Raw genomic sequence first — 24282 nt, 5'->3', positions numbered from 1 at the left:
GCTGGTCTGGCCACCCCTCAACCACTACCCCGGCTCCCAACAGAGGCCCCAGGGCAGGGGTCGCAAGGCCAAAGGCCAGCCGCGAGATGCGTGGACAGCTTCACAGCCCTACCCACAGGGCGGACAGGTGGGCAGCCGCGGTGGGTGTATGTCACATGATGGAGGGGGCTGACGGGATTGGACGGATTACATTTTGCAAAGGTTATATGCAATTCAGCCAGAGAGGAGAGAAGAGGACCAATATGGTGGTATTGGCTTATTGGTGTAGGACTGTGATTACTGTGTGGCTACTCCTCCGCTCTATTGAGCTGAGATTTTCTTATCTGTGGGCACGTTGCCTGGCTCTGTGTGACTCACTGGTCCTGACAGGTGTCTGAGGCTCCATGCTGTGGAGTTGCGTGGGTGTGAGCTCACACTGTTCTGTCGGTTTCTCTCTCTGTCACACACATGCACACACACAATTACTATTCTTGTATTTTCTAGGTGAGGACTTATCACCCCACACACACACACACACACACACACACACACACACACACACACACACACACACACACACACACACACACACACACACACACACACACACACACACACACACACACACACACACACACACACACACACACACACACACTATCCCTCACAGTGCTATCCCATTTTCATGGAGCTTTACTTCCATCAGGCTCAGTGCAGCAGATGGTGTCATGCTGCTAAACATTCGGGCACCCTTCAGTTTGTCGCCGGTGTTTCTTCAGGTGAAAAAATAACTCAGGCGCCGTTAAAGCAATGCTAAACCTTCCCTGATCTGTGTACAAGAAGATATGCCCACTTTTCACTTTGCTTTAGGTCTGGGTTCAGCTGTGTTTTTGTGCATGTTCAAATCACCAGTTGGCTGTGAAAATCAGTCCTAATCATGGATGTTGTTGTCGCTGCTGCTGTTGTCTTCAGAGAAAGTGAAGGTTCACAGCTTTCAGAAGAGCAGACGTGGTGTCGCTCCCACTTCTTCTGTACGTCATGTCTTCTCTGGACCTCATGTTTTAACTTCCAGTCCATCACATCAAAGCTCTCACCCTGGACCAGTGGGGGAGTGGGTAGCAGGCTCCGCGTTGCCGTGGTAAAGTGCAAGCTGTAACTAGTGGGAATGTTCCTAGTGTGTTGGTTCAGATACAGAAATAAACTAGATCGTCCAGCCAGTCAGTCAGCGCTGGTGGTTCAACAGAGGGATGACTTGACTGTCTATCAGAGCTGAGGGTCCCTGGGTAGAGGGGAGACTCATGAGAAACACGGGGGAACATGAATAGGGCGAGAGAGAGAAATAGCCTACACCCTCAAGTCGCATCGATTCTTCTCCTATATGTTTAAGTGGCTATCTAACAATGGATTTGCCACACTGTGTGCTCAATGTGTGTTTGTGGATCATCTTGAATCCACCTGGTGAAAACGTTGTTCCACCTACAGAGAATGGTATATTTATAGGACTTCAAGAAAATGTGACAGAAAATGTGCAAATGTAACGTTGTCTCTTCATGCCTACTTTAATGACCCGTCCAGTGCTTTTGTTGTCGGTGTTGAACTCTGACCTCTGTGTTGGCAGGCTCACCTGGTGGCAGCCTTTGAGAAGAGCCTGGGGAACATGACCTGTCGCCTAACAAGCCTCACCATGACAGCTGAGCAAAAGGTACGTGCCTCTTTCTGTTGCTGCGTCCCACCACTACCAGACACCTTCTCATGTATGAAGTCGCGGCTTTAGTGTTTCATCGTCTCTGAGAAGTCTGCCTGTTTGTGCACATCACTGTTAATCCATGGTCCTTTACACTTTACAATAACAGTAACTTATAGAGGTGTTATAGAGCATTCATAAGGTCATGACTTGTTCTTATGAATGAAGTCTTTAGACCTCTTGTTGAAGGCTTCATTACGTTAGACGCTATGTTAAAGGACAATTCCACCCAAAAAAACTGTCTCTTGGGATTTGTTCCATTAGTCCATTGTCACATGATGCAAAACTCATGATGTGGGGATGATTTCTGTATTTTTAAAGTTAACTCTCCTCACAACTTTATTGCTGACAAGCAAAACATTTTGGGACTATGTCAACAATGGCCTAATGAAACAAATACCAAAATATTGTTTTGGGGTGGTTTTCCTTTAAGTTTAGTGTGGGACCTCTTCCACTCTTACTTGAAGATGTAACTTGTCACATATGTATCCTAATCCAGGATATTGGTTTCGCTCCATACTCTGCAGAGTTATTTCTTCAGGGGCGTGTACTGAATGATGCTATACTCATAGACCGACGTCAGACCACATTAGAGATGACAGAAGTGTTTGTTACGGGTTCGTAATTGGCAGCGCTTGAGTGGGATTAGGGTCTGGGAGAAGAACCCAGATAGGGTAACGTCATTCAGCTCTAAAACCAGGATCAGTGAAAGAATGGTGCATGTGTTGTAAATGTAAAGCCGTCCTCGTGATGAAACGTGAGCGTTTCCACCTGTCCGCCCGCTCGTGGAAACCCTACTCATAACATTGACGAGCTGTGGCAGCCCTAATCCTGGATCAATTCAACCAGAGATTCTAGAGGGACGTCTTTGTTAAGCAAGCTGCCTGCGCCCTCCCAACTTTTAATTAAGACTGAAACCCTATCACAAGCCCACAGTGGTTTTGGGGGAATTGGAGCGCTGTTGCCTTATATCTAATCATGTGGGTTTAATAGAGGAGCCGTGTAGGTTTTATCCAAGCAGGTGGGGCGGAGGGTAAAACTCTATTGCCAAACCTTATCTTCTTAAACCTGCTTATGGTCTATCTCGGTGTGCTTTTGAGGCAGGAATATTTGACTGAGTTATTTAGATTGAGAATTGAGAGAATAGTGCCCCTGGCCGAAATGAAGATGTTTCTCTTTCAACAGGATTGGTGAACAAAAAGGTCTATTCAAGATCCACCTAAAGCACATTTGTTATTTTTGGGGGACTCCAAATGGTGTTTCTGCAGTATATCTATAATCAAGCAATCAAATTGTTTTTAATTGTGCAGTTTTTAGTATTGTCTGTGGTGTGGTGGTGCTGTGGAGATTGGTATGGTCTGTGGTGTGGTGGTGCTGTGGAGATTGGTATGGTCTGTGGTGTTGTGGAGATTGGTATGGTCTGTGGTGTTGTGGAGATTGGTATGGTCTGTGGTGTGGTGGTGCTGTGGAGATTGGTATGGTCTGTGGTGTGGTGGTGCTGTGGAGATTGGTATGGTCTGTGGTGTTGTGGAGATTGGTATGGTCTGTGGTGTGGTGGTGCTGTGGAGATTGGTATGGTCTGTGGTGTGGTGGTGCTGTGGAGATTGTTATGGTCTGTGGTGTTGTGGAGATTGGTATGGCCTGTGGTGTGGTGGTGCTGTGGAGATTGGTATGGTCTGTGGTGTTGTGGAGATTGGTATGGTCTGTGGTGTGGTGGTGCTGTGGAGATTGGTATGGTCTGTGGTGTTGTGGAGATTGGTATGGTCTGTGGTGTGGTGGTGCTGTGGAGATTGGTATGGTCTGTGGTGTGGTGGTGCTGTGGAGATTGGTATGGTCTGTGGTGTTTTGGAGATTGGTATGGTGTGGTGGTGCTGTGGAGATTGGTATGGTCTGTGGTGTGGTGGTGCTGTGGAGATTGGTATGGTCTGTGGTGTTGTGGAGATTGGTATGGTCTGTGGTGTGGTGGTGCTGTGGAGATTGGTATGGTCTGTGGTGTTGTGGAGATTGGTATGGTCTGTGGTGTGGTGGTGCTGTGGAGATTGGTATGGTCTGTGGTGTTGTGGAGATTGGTATGGTCTGTGGTGTGGTGGTGCTGTGGAGATTGGTATGGTCTGTGGTGTTGTGGAGATTGGTATGGTCTGTGGTGTGGTGGTGCTGTGGAGATTGGTATGGTCTGTGGTGTGGTGGTGCTGTGGAGATTGGTATGGTCTGTGGTGCTGTGGAGATTGGTATGGTCTGTGGTGTGGTGGTGCTGTGGAGATTGGTATGGTCTGTGGTGTGGTGGTGCTGTGGAGATTGGTATGGTCTGTGGTGTTGTGGAGATTGGTATGGTCTGTGGTGTGGTGGTGCTGTGGAGATTGGTATGGTCTGTGGTGCTGTGGAGATTGGTATGGTCTGTGGTGTTGTGGAGATTGGTATGGTCTGTGGTGTGGTGGTGCTGTGGAGATTGGTATGGTCTGTGGTGTTGTGGAGATTGGTATGGTCTGTGGTGTGGTGGTGCTGTGGAGATTGGTATGGTCTGTGGTGTTGTGGAGATTGGTATGGTCTGTGGTGTGGTGGTGCTGTGGAGATTGGTATGGTCTGTGGTGTGGTGGTGCTGTGGAGATTGGTATGGTCTGTGGTGTTTTGGAGATTGGTATGGTCTGTGGTGTGGTGGTGCTGTGGAGATTGGTATGGTCTGTGGTGTGGTGGTGCTGTGGAGATTGGTATGGTCTGTGGTGTTGTGGAGATTGGTATGGTCTGTGGTGTGGTGGTGCTGTGGAGATTGGTATGGTCTGTGGTGTGGTGGTGCTGTGGAGATTGGTATGGTCTGTGGTGTGGTGGTGCTGTGGAGATTGGTATGGTCTGTGGTGTGGTGGTGCTGTGGAGATTGGTATGGTCTGTGGTGTTGTGGAGATTGGTATGGTCTGTGGTGTGGTGGTGCTGTGGAGATTGGTATGGTCTGTGGTGTGGTGGTGCTGTGGAGATTGGTATGGTCTGTGGTGCTGTGGAGATTGGTATGGTCTGTGGTGTGGTGGAGATTGGTATGGTCTGTGGTGTGGTGGTGCTGTGCAGGTTGGTATTGTCTGTGGTGCTGTGGAGGTTGGTATTGTCTGTGGTGTGGTGGGGCTGTGGAGATTGGTGTGGTCTGTGGTGTGGTGGTGCTGTGGAGGTTGGTATTGTCTGTGGTGTGGTGGTGCTGTGCAGGTTGGTATTGTCTGTGGTGCTGTGGAGGTTGGTATGGTCTGTGGTGTGGAGGTTGGTATTGTCTGTGGTGTGGTGGTGCTGTGGAGGTTGGTATTGTCTGTGGTGTGGTGGAGGTTGATCTGTGGCACTGCTTCTCTTCCCTCAGGAGTCGGAGCTGGCTGAGCTGAGAGAGACCATCGAGGCGCTGAAAGCCCAGAACACAGACGCCCAGACAGCCATCCAAGTGGCCCTCAACGGCCCCGACCACCTACACAAAGGTAGCGCCGCCAGAGGAGAACACTCCATATGCGCTTTAGTGTGGGCAAGAACCGCACCTCTTCCTCTTGATCGACCCACGCATTTCAAACTCTGTCCCTCTTTACTCATGAGAGCAGCCATACACCACTCTAGAATGTTCAGAGCAGCCATACACCACTCTAGAATGTTCAGAGCAGACATACACCCCTCTAGAATGTTCAGAGCAGCCATACACCCCTCTAGAATGTTCAGAGCAGCCATACACCCCTCTAGAATGTTCAGAGCAGCCATACACCCCTCTAGAATGTTCAGAGCAGCCATACACCCCTCTAGAATGTTCAGAGCAGCCATACACCCCTCTAGAATGTTCAGAGCAGCCATACACCACTCTAGAATGTTCAGAGCAGACATACACCCCTCTAGAATGTTCCGAGCAGACATACACCACTCTAGAATGTTCCGAGCAGCCATACACCACTCTAGAATGTTCAGAGCAGCCATACACCCCTCTAGAATGTTCAGAGCAGACATACACCCCTCTAGAATATTCCGAGCAGCCATACACCCCTCTAGAATGTTCCGAGCAGACATACACCACTCTAGAATGTTCTGAGCAGACATACACCACTCTAGAATGTTCTGAGCATACATACACCACTCTAGAATGTTCTGAGCAGCCATACATCCCTCTAGAATGTTCAGAGCAGCCATACATCCCTCTAGAATGTTCAGAGCAGCCATACACCACTCTAGAATGTTCAGAGCATACATACACCCCTCTAGAATGTTCAGAGCAGCCATACACCCCTCTAGAATGTTCAGAGCAGCCATACACCCCTCTAGAATGTTCAGAGCAGCCATACACCCCTCTAGAATGTTCAGAGCAGCCATACACCACTCTAGAATGTTCAGAGCAGCCATACACCACTCTAGAATGTTCAGAGCAGCCATACACCACTCTAGAATGTTCAGAGCAGCCATACACCACTCTAGAAAGTTCACCCTCTTTGAAAGTTGATCTCAAACACCTGGCGCTTGGGAGTTAGACTGGGTAGGTACTAAAAAAGCGGGTTGTCTTGTGCTTCCAGACCTGCGGATTAGGCGGCAACACTCATCGGAGAGCATGTCCAGCATCAACAGTGCAGCCAGTCACTCATCCCTGGGCAGCGCCAAAGACCTGGAGGACAAGAAGAAGAAGAAGAAGAGCTGGGTAAGTTAGTGAGTGAAGAAATCCCACGGGAGAAGGAGAGGAGGGGGGTTTCTTGGCTCGTATAGACGTCTCCATGCAGTGCACTTCACTCTAACCTCTGAACCATCTAAACCATGCCAGTCTCACACTCCTTTCTACTGAGAAGTCATACATTGTCATAACTGTGACTTGTAATTCCACTCCCTTTTCTCACGCTCTCCCTAACCCTAACCCTCTGCCAGGGAAAAGAGAGAGGCAACAAGGTGAATATGAAACCCCCATCCTCTCGCATGTCTCTGACAGAGTGAATGACTGAGATAAAGAGGGGTAACACTTTTGTACAAGGATCACATAATGGGCCCTAATCTCCTAAGTGTATAATTGTGTATATAAGTAGATAAATAGGACCTTTATTCTATAGTATTAGCCAGTCGTTAGTCCTTCATTCAGTGTTTCCTGTACTCATTCATGTGTAAAGAAGAAAAGCCTAATAAAATGTGTTAATAATACCAACTAAAGGCTTAATTCACTATTTCAAATAGTGCCTAATGTGATCCATATACCCGAAAGGGACAGATACTTATTTAAGAATGAATCAGTGCTGTCCCACTTTGTTGCCTTAAGTTCCCCAGTCAGTGTACCACTTGATTAAGCGTACAGTCCATCTCCCCTCGTAATATTAAGCTTCTTTCCCCTCTCCTTCTGTGTGCAGTTACACTTCTGCCTCCCATGGAGAAAATATGACACACCCTATTTGAGAAACGCATTCATTCAAAATCCACGTTTTTGTAAATCCTCCCTCTACCCTGTGTTTTTCTGCCGGTAATACAGTTTCCTGCTGGTTAATGACTACTATTTTGCGAGGACCCTCTGAATAATTTTTCATTACATTCAATAATTACTCATACATTCTTATAATAAGATTCAGTACAGAAGACAACCCCACTTCAGGAGTATACAATCTGACCTCCATACTATCTCTTCTGGGAAACAGACCATGATGAACGGCTAAATGTTCGTCAAGGAGTACGACCAGCATCTTTACAACTGCTCAATTCTCTTTCCCAATCCTTCCCAGACTCTGAGCCAGAGAAAAGCTCAACACACGCTCATAAATAAAAATCTGCTTCTTATTTATGCAGCTATTCATATTAATTTGCAGATAAAATCTGCCTCTGTGCCACTGTGGCCTGAAACACTGGGAGTGTGTGGCTCAGAGGTTAATGAAGTGTCTGTGATCTGGCTGAAGAGGGCATCACTAACAGCAAGGAGCGGGACATGGGCGCGCACACACACACACACACACATCAAGTGCAATTTCCCCTTCCTGGATCCATTCTTCAACTTGTACAGGAAACAAAATGTCTCCTTCTGCTGGCTCCATTGTGGCTCCAGATGTTCTTTGACATGGGGGGGAAAGGCTGCAGTCGCACTGAAAATGATGTGATTGTGCTAGGGCTCCTCCTCCAAACAAGGGAGAGATATGAGGCAGCTCAGCTCTGAGTGCCACAATGCAAATGCCCCAGACCTCAGGAACTAGTCGCCAGTTAAATGGAGTTTTAAAGTGGCAAGGGAGGTCTTTTGGGGTATGACAGTTGAACAAAGCTCATTAGGTATTTATAAGCTATATTCTTCAAAAATCAATATATATATATCATTCCTTTGAAAGTGTAAAAATGGATGTACCGATCTCAGATTGCCCCTTTAAAGATAATGGTGGCCCTAGCGGTAATACAGTAGTGATGATGTGTGGGTCAGTGGAGGGGCGTGTTCTTGTGGTAACAGTAGTGATTGTTCTATCCTCAGGTGGCTGATTCCATCCCAGCACAGGTTAGTTGTACTGAGGCGTCTACTGTCCGTATGCTGTGGTGACCTCCTCCTCTTCCTCCTCTCCTTTCCTCCTCAGTTCTTCAACGTTTTCCCCTTCTACAACTGTTTGGCATGGAAACAGCCCCCCTCTCCTCTTCCTCCATTTTGACTGCCTGTTTGTTTCTAGTTCCAGGACCTTAAAAAGTCTGGCTCCTCCCCTGCATTCCTCATTCCTCCTCCATACAATCTGGCTCCTCCCTGCATTCCTCATTCCTCCAGTCTGACTCCTCCCTGCATTCCTCATTCCTCCAGTCTGGCTCATCCCCTGCATTCCTCATTCCTCCTCCATACAGTCTGGCTCCTCACTGCATTCCTCATTCCTACAGTCTGGCTCCTCACTGCATTCCTCATTCCTCCTCCATACAGTCTGGCTCCTCCCCTGCATTCCTCATTCCTCCTCCATACAGTCTGGCTCCTCACTGCATTCCTCATTCCTCCTCCATACAGTCTGGCTCCTCACTGCATTCCTCATTCCTCCTCCATACAGTCTGGCTCCTCACTGCATTCCTCATTCCTCCTCCATACAGTCTGGCTCCTCACTGCATTCCTCATTCCTCCTCCATACAGTCTGGCTCCTCACTGCATTCCTCATTCCTCCTCCATACAGTCTGGCTCCTCACTGCATTCCTCATTCCTCCTCCATACAGTCTGGCTCCTCACTGCATTCCTCATTCCTCCTCCATACAGTCTGGCTCCTCACTGCATTCCTCATTCCTCCTCCATACAGTCTGGCTCCTCACTGCATTCCTCATTCCTCCTCCATACAGTCTGGCTCCTCACTGCATTCCTCATTCCTCCTCCATACAGTCTGGCTCCTCCCTGCATTCCTCATTCCTCCTCCATACAGTCTGGCTCCTCCCCTGCATTCCTCATTCCTCCTCCATACAGTCGCCCTTGTTTGGATCCCTCTCTCACCCTTGATTGAGTTGCCTTGCGTTCCCTCTCTCTGATGGGGACTGTTGCCTAAGAACAGCACTGACCCGACAGGAAATTATCTCCGTTCAGTTGGAGAGATGGGCGATGTTGACGTTTTGGTGTTTCTCTTGCAGTTGCGGAGCTCGTTCAAGCAGGCCTTCAGTAAGAAGAAGGGCAACAAGCCTCAGTCTCCCCACGACGACATCGAAGAGATGACGGACTCATCGCTGCCGTCCTCGCCCAAGCTACAGCATGCTAACAGACAGGACAGCTTCCCAACACTACTCTCCTCAGCCTCTACCACAGAGTGAGTATACTGTAATATACACACATGGCAGATAGCCTAGCGGTAAGAGCGTTGGGCCAGTAACCGAAAGGTCGCTAGTTTGAATCCGCGAGCCGACAAGGTGAAGAATCTGTTGATTGTCCCTTGTGCAAGGCACTTAACCCTAATTGCCCCAGGGTCACTGTTGATAATGGCTGACCCTGGATGTGACCCTACCCCCCGATGTCTCAGGGGGAGTTGGGATATATGCAAAAAAACACATTTCTCATTAAGACATGTATGAATACACACTTGTACATGTGTGAAACAGGACAAATATAATCACCCAGCTCATTATTATTATTATTACACACAGGCTACATCCCAATCTACATACAACACATACTGCAGCGTCCATGTCTTGGCACAAATGTTGTTTTTCTTCTGAATTCACCCAGTCTTTTTTGTCTCTTCTTGTTCACCTTGTTTCTCCATTTCATATGTCTGTCTGTCCAGTAACAAGTGCCTTTGTGATAGCAAGCCCCTCCCCATTTGGATGTCAAAGAGAAGGCTAAACGGTCATGTGGTCTACAAGCACAGATCTCGGTAACAGGCCGTGTGTGGCTGGCACGCTGTTGGGGGTGTGAAGTGCTTTCATCATCTTAACTCAGCCTGGTTTTATCTTTGGGTGGCTCCCAAATGGCACGTTAGTCCCTATATTGTACACTCTAGGACCCATAGGGCTCTAGTCAAATGTAGTGCACTATGTAGGGAATAGGGTGCTCTTTGGGAGTTAACCTTTCTCTCACAAAGGGCCCCAATCAGGCCACGACGCAAAAATATAATGCACCAGAATGTGAGCCGCGTACACAAATATTAAAATCACTTGTAGCAGTCATGGGAGATGATATTATATTTCCGTGCTTACTGATACTGCTGGTGAATTGGCCATGTACAGAAGGCTCCTCCATCTTGCTAATATCCTCAGCTGGCCATGCATTTGCCAGAAGCATGCTAGTTTCATTCACATCTGCTGTGTGTTTGCCAGCTGGCTAGTTGGTTTGCCCTCACTTCTTTGGAGGGTCCCTGACAGGCTGTCCTAGCCGCGGAGGGTGATGCTCATGGTGTGGGTTTTGAAGTCAATTTCCCCTTTTCAGATCGTAAACTCAGCTGTGACCTGCAGAGTTTGAAAGTAGTGAATGACTTACATGGTAGCAGTAGTAGCAACACTGGATCTGTAGACAGACACCATCTTTGTCTTTGCTTGGCCAGATGGACCATTCCTATGATGGAGGATTCACTCATCCCCAATGCTCACCTGAACCCTGTGTGACCCGTACCACCTATGTGTTTGTGTGTTTTCTAAGTATGTCTGCCATAACGGTTTCCTACTGACTCCAATGGATCCTCTTTGACTGTTCAGCCGAGTTCTCTCCCTCGGGGGTTGAGGTTCCCTCGGTGGATGCTCCCCATGCCTGTACTGTACTGTATGTGTAACTACCCCTGTTTGTAGTATTTCCAACCTGTATGTGTAACTATCCCTGTTTGTAGTATTTCTAGCCTGTATGTGTAACTATCCCTGTTTGTAGTATTTCTAGCCTGTATGTGTAACTATCCCTGTTTGTAGTATTTCTAGCCTGTATGTGTAACTACCCCTGTTTGTAGTATTTCTAGCCTGTATGTGTAACTACCCCTGTTTGTAGTATTTCTAGCCTGTATGTGTAACTACCCCTGTTTGTAGTATTTCTAGCCTGTATGTGTAACTATCCCTGTTTGTAGTATTTCTAGCCTGTATGTGTAACTATCCCTGTTTGTAGTATTTCTAGCCCTGTGACCCCTGTGTGACCCCTTGCAGGCTGTGTGAGTGCACGGAGGCGGAGGCGGAGATCATCCTGCAGCTGAAGAACGAGCTGAGGGAGAAGGAACTGAAGCTGACAGACATCCGCCTGGAGGCTCTTAGCTCCGCCCACCACCTGGACCAGATCCGAGAGGCGATGAACCGTATGCAGGTGAGGAACCAGGTAGCCTGCTAAACGAATGCACAACCCAAACCATGGGGGACCCACCAATGTGAATTAGCACTGACGTATATATCAAATCACTAATTGTACATATAGCCTTGTATTGTTGTTTAACACTAATCCAGTCCATTTCTTATCTGTTGTTTTATCTGTATGTATATTGTTTATGCTGTAAAAAAAAAACTTCAGGAGGAGACATTATTGGGTTGCACCCAGAGAGACCTGTTTCCCAGGGGCCAGTGGGCCGTGACACTGTGCAGTTAGGGAGCTAAAGCAGCGTTTGGGGATTGTTCTGGCTCTTTGATGCCATGCCAGGAGTGACTGGGGTGGTCAGGGGGTTCAGGGGGAAGCCAACAAGTTTCCCAGGGCACCGTGGTCAACATACAATATGACCACTCAGACCACTAATTAGGTTTATCTGTCAGTGCCATACATCCAATCACCTTTCTGTTAGAGCAATGACAATGCATCTCGTGACAAAGACCGGGGGGGGACAGTGGCTTGGCCGTTGATGCCAACTCCCATGACAAAATGGCAACAACTGGAGAAGTCAGCGCTCTCTCCTCAAATATGTAGATAATCTACCCAGGCCCTTAATCTGGGATTTAGATTTGTGAAAAGCCCAGTACAAAGAGCTCTGTTGAGATTAAAGGGGCTCTCACAGCCAACAATGACGCTAATACTGATCCACAATGATAACTATGGGCAGTCTGAATGCAAGGAAATTTCCATATTCTTCTAATCAGCTTACCTCTCAGTAGAATGACTTTATTTTACATCGGGTTGGGCTCAGTTTCTGGATTGCTCTCTAAAAGCGTCCATTTGTGGTGACGTCATTGTCTCCCAACAGGTGGCATAGGCCTACATGATGAGTTATAACCATAGAAAGATGAATTACTAGACAGGACACTCAATACGGTTGCTGGTCCACCCATCACAGAACATTGACTTGAATGGGAATGTTCATTCTGGTAGTTCTGTTTCTATAGTTTAGAAAAGCATCTGTCAGGAAACAACGACCATGTCATTTAGAGTATCCTCCTGATGCTTATTCTCTGTCATTGGGCAGAACGAGATCGAGCTGCTGAAAGCGGAAAATGACCGGCTCAAGACGGGAGGCACCACGCCAGCCGCCACGCCAGCCAAGATGGGCCGGCCGCCCTCTGAGACCTCCAGCACATCCTCGTCCTCCTCGCGCCAATCTCTGGGCCTGTCCCTCAACAACCTCAATATCACAGACACCATCATGTCAGGTGAGCCACAGCTTTGAGCCTGTCCGTCAACAACCTCAACATCAACTGTGGTGACCCACCATAACCCTGTGACTCTACAACATGACAGACACCATGTCAGGTGACCCATCATAACCCCGTGACTCTACAACATGACAGACACCATGTCAGGTGACCCACCATAACCCCATGACTACAACATGACAGACACCATGTCAGGTGACCCACCATAACCCCGTGACTCTACAACATGACAGACACCATGTCAGGTGACCCACCATAACCCCATGACTCTACAACATGACAGACACCATGTCAGGTGACCCACCATAACCCCATGACTCTACAACATGACAGACACTATTTTTTTATTTTTTTTATTTATTTTATTTCACCTTTATTTAACCAGGTAGGCTAGTTGAGAACAAGTTCTCATTTGCAACTGCGACCTGGCCAAGATAAAGCATAGCAGTGTGAACAGACAACACAGAGTTACACATGGAGTAAACAATTAACAAGTCAGTAACACAGTAGAAAAAAAGGGGAGTCTATATACAATGTGTGCAAAAGGCATTAGGAGGTAGGCAAATAATTACAATATTGCAGATTAACACTGGAGTGATAAATGATCAGATGATCATGTACAGGTAGAGATATTGGTGTGCAAAAGAGCAGAAAAGTAAATAAATAAAAACTGTGGGGATGAGGTAGGTGAAAATGGGTGGGCTATTTACCAATAGATTATATACAGCTGCAGTGATCGGTTAGCTGCTCAGATATCTGATGTTTGAAGTTGGTGAGGGAGATAAAAGTCTCCAACTTCAGCGATTTTTGCAATTCGTTCCAGTCACAGGCAGCAGAGTACTGGAACGAAAGGCGGCCGAATGAGGTGTTGGCTTTAGGGATGATCAGTGAGATACACTTGCTGGAGCGTGTGCTACGGATGGGTGTTGCCATCGTGACCAGTGAACTGAGATGAGATGAGGATAGTCAGTTTTACTAGGGTAAGCTTGGCAGCGTGAGTGAAGGAGGCTTTGTTGCGGAATAGAAAGCCGACTCTTGATTTGATTTTCGATTGGAGATGTTTGATATGGTTCTGGAAGGAGAGTTTGCAGTCTAGCCAGACACCTAGGTACTTATATATATGCCATTTAGCAGATGCTTTTATCCAAAGCGACTAACAGTCATGTGTGCATACATTCTACGTATGGGTGGTCCCGGGAATCGAACCCACTACCCTGGCGTTACAAGCGCCATGCTCTACCAACTGAGCTACAGAAGGACCACGAGCACTTATAGGTGTCCACATAGGTGTCCACATATTCAAGGTCGGAACCATCCAGTGTGGTGATGCTAGTCGGGCATGCGGGTGCAGGCAGCGATCGGTTGAAAAGCATGCATTTGGTTTTACTAGCGTTTTAAGAGCAGTTGGAGGCCACGGAAGGAGTGTTGTATGGCATTGAAGCTCGTTTGGAGGTTAGATAGCACAGTGTCCAATGACGGGCCGAAAGTATATAGAATGGTGTCGTCTGCGTAGAGGTGGATCAGGGAATCGCCCGCAGCAAGAGCAACATCATTGATATATACAGAGAAAAGAGTCGGCCCGAGAATTGAACCCTGTGGCACCCCCATAGAGACTGCCAGAGGACTGGACAGCATGCCCTCCGATTTGACACACTGAACTCTGTCTGCAAAGTAATTGGTGAACCAGGCAAGGCAGTCATCCGAAAAACCGAGGCTACTGAGTCTGCCGATAAGAATATGGTGATTGACAGAGTCGAAAGCCTTGGCAAGGTCGATGAAGACGGCTGCACAGTACTGTCTTTTATCGATGGTGGTTATGATGTCGTTTAGTACCTTGAGTGTGGCTGAGGTGCACCCGTGACCGGCTCGGAAACCAGATTGCATAGCGGAGAAGGTACGGTGGGATTCGAGATGGTCAGTGACCTGTTTGTTGACTTGGCCTTCGAAGACCTTAGATAGGCTGGGCAGAATGGATATAGGTCTGTAACAGTTTGGGTCCAGGGTGTCTCCCCCTTTGAAGAGGGGGATGACTGCGGCAGCTTTCCAATCCTTGGGGATCTCAGACGATATGAAAGAGAGGTTTAACAGGCTGGTAATAGGGGTTGCGACAATGGCGGCGGATAGTTTCAGAAATAGAGGGTCCAGATTGTCAAGCCCAGCTGATTTATATGGGTCCAGGTTTTGCAGCTCTTTCAGAACATCTGCTATCTGGATTTGGGTAAAGGAGAACCTGGAGAGGCTTGGGCGAGGAGCTGCGGGGGGGGGCGGAGCTGTTGGCCGAGGTAGGAGTAGCCAGGCGGAAGGCATGGCCAGCCGTTGAGAAATGCTTGTTGAAGTTTTCGATAATCATGGATTTGTCGGTGGTGACCGTGTTCCCTAGCCTCATTGCAGTGGGCAGCTGGGAGGAGGTGCTCTTGTTCTCCATGGACTTCACAGTGTCCCAGAACTTTTTGGAGTTGGAGCTACAGGATGCAAACTTCTGTCTGAAGAAGCTGGCCTTAGCTTTCCTGACTGACTGCGTGTATTGGTTCCTGACTTCCCTGAACAGTTGCATATCGCGGGGACTGTTCGATGCTATTGCAGTCCGCCACAGGATGTTTTTGTGCTGGTCGAGGGCAGTCAGGTCTGGAGTGAACCAAGGGCTGTGTCTGTTCTTAGTTCTGCATTTTTTGAACGGAGCATGCTTATCTAAAATGGTGAGGAAGTTACTCTTAAAGAATGACCAGGCATCCTCAACTGACGGGATGAGGTCAATGTCCTTCCAGGATACCCGGGCCAGGTCGATTAGAAAGGCCTGCTCACAGAAATGTTTTAGGGAGCGTTTGACAGTGATGAGGGGTGGTCGTTTGACTGCGGCACCGTAGCGGATACAGGCAATGAGGCAGTGGTCGCTGAGATCCTGGTTGAAGACAGCGGAGGTGTATTTGGAGGGCCAGTTGGTCAGGATGACGTCTATGAGGGTGCCCTTGCTTACAGAGTTAGGGTTGTACCTGGTGGGTTCCTTGATGATTTGTGTGAGATTGAGGGCATCTAGCTTAGAATGTAGGACTGCCGGGGTGTTAAGCATATCCCAGTTTAGGTCACCTAACAGAACAAACTCTGAAGCTAGATGGGGGGCAATCAATTCACAAATGGTGTCCAGGGCACAGCTGGGAGCTGAGGGGGGTCAGTAGCAGGCGGCAACAGTGAGAGACTTATTTCTGGAGAGAGTAATTTTCAGAATTAGTAGTTTGAACTGTTTGGGTATGGACCTGGAAAGTATGACATTACTTTGCAGTCTATCTCTGCAGTAGACTGCAACTCCTCCCCCTTTGGCAGTTCTATCTTGACGGAAGATGTTATAGTTGGGTATGGAAATCTCTGATTTTTGGTGGCCTTCCTGAGCCAGGATTCAGACACGGCAAGGTCATCAGGGTTAGCAGAGTGTGCTAAAGCAGTGAGTAAGTACCATGTCAGGTGATCCACCACAGCTGCTGCGTTGTCCTATCTTTACTCTTACCCAACACGCTCCGTTGGCCTATCTTTACTGTTGATCTATCTTTACTGTTGATCTATCTTTACTGTTGATCTATCTTTACTGTTGATCTATCTTTACTGTTGATCTATCTTTACTGTTGATCTATCTTTACTGTTGATCTATCTTTACTGTTGATCTATCTTTACTGTTGATCTATCTTTACTGTTACCCAACACGCTGCGTTGTCCTATCTTTACTCTTACCCAACACGCTCCGTTGGCCTATCTTTACTGTTGATCTATCTTTACTGTTGATCTATCTTTACTGTTGATCTATCTTTACTGTTGATCTATCTTTACTGTTGATCTATCTTTACTGTTACCCAACACGCTGCGTTGTCCTATCTTTACTGTTGATCTATCTTTACTGTTGATCTATCTTTACTGTTGATCTATCTTTACTGTTCCCAACACGCTGCGTTGATCTATCTTTACTGTTGATCTATCTTTACTGTTGATCTATCTTTACTGTTGATCTATCTTTACTGTTACCCAACACGCTGCGTTGATCTATCTTTACTGTTGATCTATCTTTACTGTTGATCTATCTTTACTGTTGATCTATCTTTACTGTTGATCTATCTTTACTGTTGATCTATCTTTACTGTTGATCTATCTTTACTGTTGATCTATCTTTACTGTTGATCTATCTTTACTGTTGATCTATCTTTACTGTTGGCCTATCTTTACTGTTGATCTATCTTTACTGTTGATCTATCTTTACTGTTGATCTATCTTTACTGTTGATCTATCTTTACTGTTGATCTATCTTTACCGTTGGCCTATCTTTACTGTTACCCAACACGCTGCGTTGTCCTATCTTTACTCTTACCCAACACGCTCCGTTGGCCTATCTTTACTGTTGATCTATCTTTACTGTTGATCTATCTTTACTGTTGATCTATCTTTACTGTTACCCAACACGCTGCGTTGTCCTATCTTTACTGTTACCCAACACGCTGCGTTAATCGATATTTACTGTTACCCAACACGCTGTTCGGCCAGTTTGAAGACAATGTGCTAGTCCTTTTGGATGAAGGTGAGTCACCAAGGCACGTTTGTCCAAGTAGAGTTCCTCAAGTTGAAATAACATCTGCATCAATCAAGCAGACGTCAGAACAGAACTCCTCAGAGAGGTGTGTGTGTGTGTGTGTGTGTGTGTGTGTGTGTGTGTGTGTGTGTGTGTGTGTGTGTGTGTGTGTGTGTGTGTGTGTGTGTGTGTGTGTGTGTGTGTGTGTGTGTGTGTGTGTGTGTGTGTGTGTGTGTGTGTGTGTGTGTGTGTGTGTGTGTGTGTGAGAGACTAATTAAACCTTGTGTGCTCCTCTTCTCCGAATCCGTCCTCGTCGATGAGTGGAGTGCTGTTCGGTCCTCCTTTGGTCTCCTCGTCTGTCCTGTAATTAAAATAGAACACTCTCAGGGGACCTTATGGCTGTTTAATTGATGGGGGGGTGAGTTGGGAGCAGCAGCACGTGGGAAGACGAGTGGCAGAGGGCCCTTATCACCCCTGCACAGAGCCTGCATGCCAGCAAGCCAGCCGAATACAAAGTAGTTCCCCTTCCTCCCCAGTTCAATGTAAATAAAGTAGAGAGAGAGGAAAATAGAATGTTTATAATTAATATCTGTAGCTCCTAGCAATGTAACTTTTTTAACCTGACAACCGTGTCTTTCAAAAGGCAGAAGGACCGCTCTATATTAAATATAGGCTCTTGTTTTTACTTTTCTATTTTTCAGACGCTTAGTTTTTCCCCAAGATTGTTTCTTCCCTTGATAGATAGTTGTGTTTGTGCCCACAGATATTCTCCTGGACGATGGTTATGAGGGCAATCTACGCAAAGAGGGGCGCAGTGTCCGCATTGTGGTCACAATCAACAGTGGCTCCAATAAGACCAAGGTAGCTAATGAGATATGGTGCCTAGAATCAACAGTGGCTCCAATAAGACCAAGGAAGCTAATGAGATATGGTGCCTAGAATCAACAGTGGCTCCAATAAGACCAAGGAAGCTAATGAGATATGGTGCCTAGAATCAACAGTGGCTCCAATAAGACCAAGGAAGCTAATGAAATATGATGCCGAGAATAACAATGTGAGAATCTTATGCTGTCGTATAATCAGATGTTTCGGTACCAGCGCTTGACTTGGGCAGGAGCTCACCGGAGCCGAGTACCAGGACCTTAGTTTTTCTGTTCCTCTTGTAAAATATTATATCAAAATAATTTTGGAGCTCCTGCCCCTTAATATAAACAGTACCGGCAACCAAAATAAACACTGGCACCTATTTCAGTCCATGTCACTGTTCGGTACAACAATTTTGTCACTTATTTTCATTCATGTCTCTGACATGCTACATTTTCTAATTCCCTATCGTACACTCAGGGTATGCAAAGCCAGGAGTACCTCATTGGTTCCATCGGCGTGAGCGGAAAGACCAAGTGGGATGTGCTAGATGGAGTAATCAGACGATTATTCAAGGTAAAACCTCCTTCCCCCTGCTCACCATATGATCAGTCACTGACTGAACCCGACAGACGAAAAACCAAATATGAAGCACTACATTTTTTTTGTCAGAAAAAGCTCATGATATATGGTTCTTCATCTGTATGATTGACAGACTATATCTTTGCTGTGGAAACATATGGATAAACACTGAGATATTAGATAGAATGTGTCTTTATCTTAGAATTCAATGTATCCATTTCCCCTCCAGGAGTACGTGTTCCGGGTGGACCCACTGACCAGTCTGGGGCTGAACTCAGACAGTATAGTCAGCTATAGGATGGGGGATGTGGTGCGGGCCCACGCCTCTGAACTGCCTGAAATGCTGCCCTGTGGCTACCTGGTGGGGGACAACAACGTCATCAGCGTCAACCTCAAAGGTACTAGGATGGCCCAGACTAACGGCATGATGCATTTCACTGTTTCTATTGTTGTGTGTTTTATGTATTACTGTACGTCCTACATCCTTTTAAGGACATGACCAAACACGTTTCCCTCTGGTGGGATAATAAAGTTTATTAAATCAAAATAGCACCGATATAGAGGAAGGGCCTTGAGTCTTGACCATGAGGCCTGAGCAGGAACAACCCACCTATACCTATAGGATGGCACATTTCCAAACATGACAAAATGGAACCCCAGAAGGTTTAAATAGAATGTCCAAAAGCTTCTTAATCCTGACATGACAATACTCTCATGCACTTTGAAAAGCACTTCAGACACTTCAGTCAATGTACTGCTCCTAAAGGGGCAAAGGAGATGTTTTAATTAAATGGACTAACATCGGCTTCCATTTTTATTCACCAGAGCTATAAAAAAAAGTAGACAACACTTCCTTTATTTCACTCACATGCTGGCTGCTATGTTCCTGTGGTCATAATGGCCGCTTCTCTCCCATAGTCACAACAGTGGCCACCAGCAGGAACATGTAGTGGGCCAGGCCTGAACTCGGTGCCATTGAATCCTGTGTCAGCACTCTGCATTACAGTTGTGTTTTCACTGGAGGAGTAGTGTCCAAGCTCCCATCAACAGTCAATTATAGTTACTCTGCAGTCATTGAAACTGAATTATAGTTACTCTGCAGTCATTAGAGCTGAATTATAGTTACTCTGCAGTCATTAGAGCTGAATTATAGTTACTCTGCAGTCATTAGAACTGAATTATAGTTACTCTGCAGTCATTAAAGCTGAATTATAGTTACTCTGCAGTCATTGAAGCTGAAGTATAGTTACTCTGCAGTCATTGAAGCTGAATTATAGTTACTCTGCAGTGATTGAAGCTGAATTATAGTTACTCTGCAGTCATTGAAGCTGAAGTATAGTTACTCTGCAGTCATTGAAGCTGAAGTATAGTTACTCTGCAGTCATTGAAGCTGAATTATAGTTACTCTGCAGTCATTGAAGCTGAATTATAGTTACTCTGCAGTCATTGAAGCTGAATTATAGTTACTCTGCAGTCATTGAAGCTGAATTATAGTTACTCTGCAGTCATTGAAGCTGAATTATAGTTACTCTGCAGTTATTGAAGCTGAAGTATAGTTACTCTGCAGTCATTGAAGTTGAATTATAGTTACTCTGCAGTCATTGAAGCTGAAGTATAGTTACTCTGCAGTCATTGAAGCTGAAGTATAGTTACTCTGCAGTCATTGAAGCTGAATTATAGTTACTCTGCAGTCATTGAAGCTGAAGTATAGTTACTCTGCAGTCATTGAAGCTGAAGTATAGTTACTCTGCAGTCATTGAAGCTGAATTATAGTTACTCTGCTGATCCTAAATCAGCGCTCCTACTCTGAGATGCTTGACACCATAAACACTAATCAACTCTTCCCATTTCTCATGATTTATTTTATGTTACCATCATTTATTAGCCATCGCACAGTCGCACAGTCGCACAGTCGCACAGTCGCACAGTCGCACAGTCGCACAGTCGCACAGTCGCACAGTCGCACAGTCGCACAGTCGCACAGTCGCACAGTCGCACTGCATTTAATTATGATATTTTATGGGCTATTACCTGAGTGAATGAACTCAATTCATTCCATTAGTTTTAGAATGGCATGAATTGTATTCAGTCTAACACAGGCTGTGAGAGGCTATGTTATATACCGTTAACATGATAATATCCTGTATGATTATAGCACCTAGTATCATCAGACAATCATGTCTCTACTCCTGCAGGTGTGAAGGAGAACAGCATAGACAGCCTGGTATTTGACACCCTCATCCCCAAGCCCATCGTCCAGAGATACCTCAACCTGCTCATGGAGCATCGCCGCATCATCCTCTCTGGCCCCAGCGGCACCGGGAAGTCCTTCCTGGCCAGCAAGCTGGCAGAGTTCATTGTCATCAAGTCTGGTCGAAAGGTCACGGAGAGCAACTTGGCTAGCTTCAACGTGGACCAGAAATCCAGCAAGGTAAGAAAATGCTCAGCCAATAGTATTAAGGAGCTAGTCGCTAAGGAGTCGGCATATTTGTCTATAAATCGCCTCGTTTGGCACTGTACTGTATCAAGGACAGTGGTCCTATTTCAAAGACAAAGTTACACTCACTTTATGTATAATGGCCACATCTTTAAGCTCACTGTGTGTTGTTTCTGTGCAGGACCTGCGTCTGTACCTATCCAGCCTGGCAGAGCAGTGCAACACTGAGGAGAGCGAGACGGAGCTGCCCACCGTGGTCATACTGGACAACCTCCACCACATCGGCTCACTCAGCGACATCTTCAACGGATTCCTCAACTACAAGTACCACAAATGGTGAGTATAGCTCCACCTGCACAGGAAGGAAGTCTAGCCGCTATAGGATGGTGGGGGTGATGATGGTGGTGGTGGTGGTGGGGATGATGATGGGGGTGATGATGGTGGGGGTGGTGGTGGTGGTGGGGATGATGATGGGGGTGGTGGTGGTGGTGGTGGGGATGATGATGGTGGTGGTGGTGGGGATGATGATGGGGGGTGGTGGTGGTGGGGGGATGATGATGGTGGTGGTGGTGGTGGGGATGATGGTGGTGGTGGTGGTGGGGATGATGGTGGTGGATGGTGGTGGGGATGATGGTGGTGGTGGTGGTGGTGGTGGGGATGATGGTGGTGATGATGATGGTGGTGGTGGTGGGGATGATGGTGGTGATGGTGATGATGGTGGTGGTGGTGGGGATGATGATGGGGGTGATGATGGTGGTGGTGGTGGGGATGATGATGGGGGTGGTGGTGGGGATGATGTGGGGGTGGTGGTGGGGATGATGATGGGAGTGGTGGTGGGGATGATGATGGTGGTGGTGGTGGGGATGATGATGGGGGTGATGATGGTGGTGGTGGTGGGGATGATGATGGGGGTGGTGGTGGGGATGATGGTGGTGATGATGATGGGGGTGGTGGTGGGGATGATGATGGGGGTGGTGGTGGGGATGATGATGGGGGTGGTGGTGGGGATGATGATGAGGGGGTGGTGGTGGGGATGATGATGGGGATGATGTTGGGGGTGGTGGTGGGGATGATGATGGGGGTGGTGGTGGGGATGATGATGGGGGTGGTGGTGGGGATGATGATGGGGATGATGTTGGGGGTGGTGGTGGGGATGATGATGGGGATGATGTTGGGGGTGGTGGTGGGGATGATGATGGGGTGGTGGTGGGGATGATGATGGGGGTGGTGGTGGGGATGATGTTGGCGGTGGTGGTGGGGATGATGATGGGGATGATGTTGGGGGTGGTGGTGGGGATGATGATGGTGTTTAACTCAAATGCAACAGTTAGAGTTAATGTGAACACGGGGATTCTATACCAACAACCATTTCTCATTACAAGATAATGCAATTCGTATTCTATTCAAGATAGTTTACCTACTGTTCCCTGATAAGCACAATCACTGTTGTGAAAGGCAAGGTAAATATCCTTATTGCCTGGCCCTGGTACGTAAACTGCACTGTCCTCAGTATAATTGTTCTGTCTTGTCTGCAGCCCGTATGTGATTGGAACCATGAACCAGGGAGTGTCTTCCTCTCCCAACCTTGAGCTTCACCACAATTTCAGGTATGTGCACCTTCACCAACACTCAAACCACGATTCAAAAGCTTCCTCTGCTCTTTGCTTTCAACATATTGTTTTCCCTGTACAGAAAACATATTCAAGCAGATTCTTGCTAACTAACATTATTATGGGCCTTTTTCTTTTTTTGAAAACTCTGTTTATTCAGTTTTACACATGACAACTCAAAACAATATAAATAATATACTCAACTAGAAAGAAAAAGGAGAATAGCTTTAAAGATACCGTACTTTGGACTAGTTAAACACACCAGGCTACCAAGGTTAACGGGCCATCTGTAGTACAGGGACAGAGCACACACCTCACCATTGTTCCTGTAAACAGACAAGGGATGGGGGGGGGAATCACCCAACCATCCACTGGACCAAAAATAAAGTTTACAATGATTTAAAAATATAGAATAATTTTATGTAAGCGTGAACAAAAGAAAACATTTCAAAAACAGGGCAAAACAAACTCACATTTTAGTCTCTGACTGAGCAAGATGAACAAGGCAGGTCACATTCAATAAGAATCAATAGGCACATCAACCTTAATGACCCCCCCCCCCCAAACAAAACCACCCCAAAGAAATGCTCATCCATCCCTTAATTCACAGGGGGGTGAAATAGAGACTTATTTTAGTGTTAATATGAATGCCATCAGAGGATGGACTGTTTAAAGACCGGCATGGAGCCCAAGTCTCATAAAACAGTTTGGGGTTCCCACACGTATTGTATTTAATGTTTTCTAGTTTCAGAGAACACAACACATCTCCCACCCAATATTTATAAGATGGGGGAGCTGCCATCTTCCAGTTCTGTAGTATTAGCCGTCTAGCTAAAAGAGTTGTATAAGCAAGTGTCCGATGGATTCTTGACACCAATGGGCAGTACTCCAAAAAAGGGCTGTAAGGGGAGACGGATCTATAACAGTGTCATATATATCAGAGAAACATTGAAATATGAATTCCCAGAAACCTGACAGTTTGTGACAGCCCCAAAACATATGATAGTGTGGCTGGTTCTGTTGTACATCGGACACTGGTAGGATCAGAATCTGAGAATATTCTTCCCAGTTTGGCTTGGAGCCTTTTTCAACAATCAGATGCGCTGTGTTATTTTTAAAAGGGTGACTATAAAAAATATAACAGTAACTCAATTAAAAATGAATCAATAGTCAATAGTAAAACTACCAATAAGAACATTGTGATTATGTACAGTATTTAATCAACATTTTATTCCTGCTTCCACTAGTAGAAACAATAATACCACCACCAGGTCTACTGTGTGGGTGTCTTTCAAACCATGAAGTCAGTCGACTTGGGTGACCTGACAATTCACATAATAAATATTTCTATAGATCTGTCATTGTAAATTAAAGTAAGTTCTATATGAGCCATTTCTATGCTTCCTGTTAAGTTTAGTTTTTGCGTCTTTAAATTTGGTTTTGTCCACCAGCTTCAAACAGCTGACAATACAATATGTTTGGTTATGGAAAATATTTCACAGCAGTTTAGATGATACAATGATTCTCTACACTATACTTGCTGGTTTTGTTACATAAACTGAAATTAGGTTAACTATTATAA

General features: G+C 46.4%; 1 protein-coding gene across 1 annotated transcript in view; it reads left to right on the top strand.

The window, feature by feature from the left end:
* Positions 1-24282, top strand: part of LOC124018460 (neuron navigator 3-like) — a 251192-nt gene that overhangs the window by 219141 nt on the left and 7769 nt on the right. The window contains 15 exon segments of the mRNA XM_046333787.1: positions 1598-1681; positions 5055-5166; positions 6235-6356; positions 6578-6598; positions 8142-8165; positions 9254-9426; positions 9901-9990; positions 11240-11393; positions 12475-12658; positions 17971-18068; positions 18552-18647; positions 18883-19051; positions 20849-21084; positions 21272-21426; positions 22626-22697. Of these exon segments, the coding sequence (XP_046189743.1) occupies positions 1598-1681; positions 5055-5166; positions 6235-6356; positions 6578-6598; positions 8142-8165; positions 9254-9426; positions 9901-9990; positions 11240-11393; positions 12475-12658; positions 17971-18068; positions 18552-18647; positions 18883-19051; positions 20849-21084; positions 21272-21426; positions 22626-22697 (1790 nt within the window).

The sequence above is a fragment of the Oncorhynchus gorbuscha genome, unplaced genomic scaffold (assembly GCF_021184085.1).
Source record: "Oncorhynchus gorbuscha isolate QuinsamMale2020 ecotype Even-year unplaced genomic scaffold, OgorEven_v1.0 Un_scaffold_525, whole genome shotgun sequence".
Classification (NCBI taxonomy): domain Eukaryota; kingdom Metazoa; phylum Chordata; class Actinopteri; order Salmoniformes; family Salmonidae; genus Oncorhynchus; species Oncorhynchus gorbuscha.
This window is presented reverse-complemented; position numbering and strand designations above follow the sequence as displayed.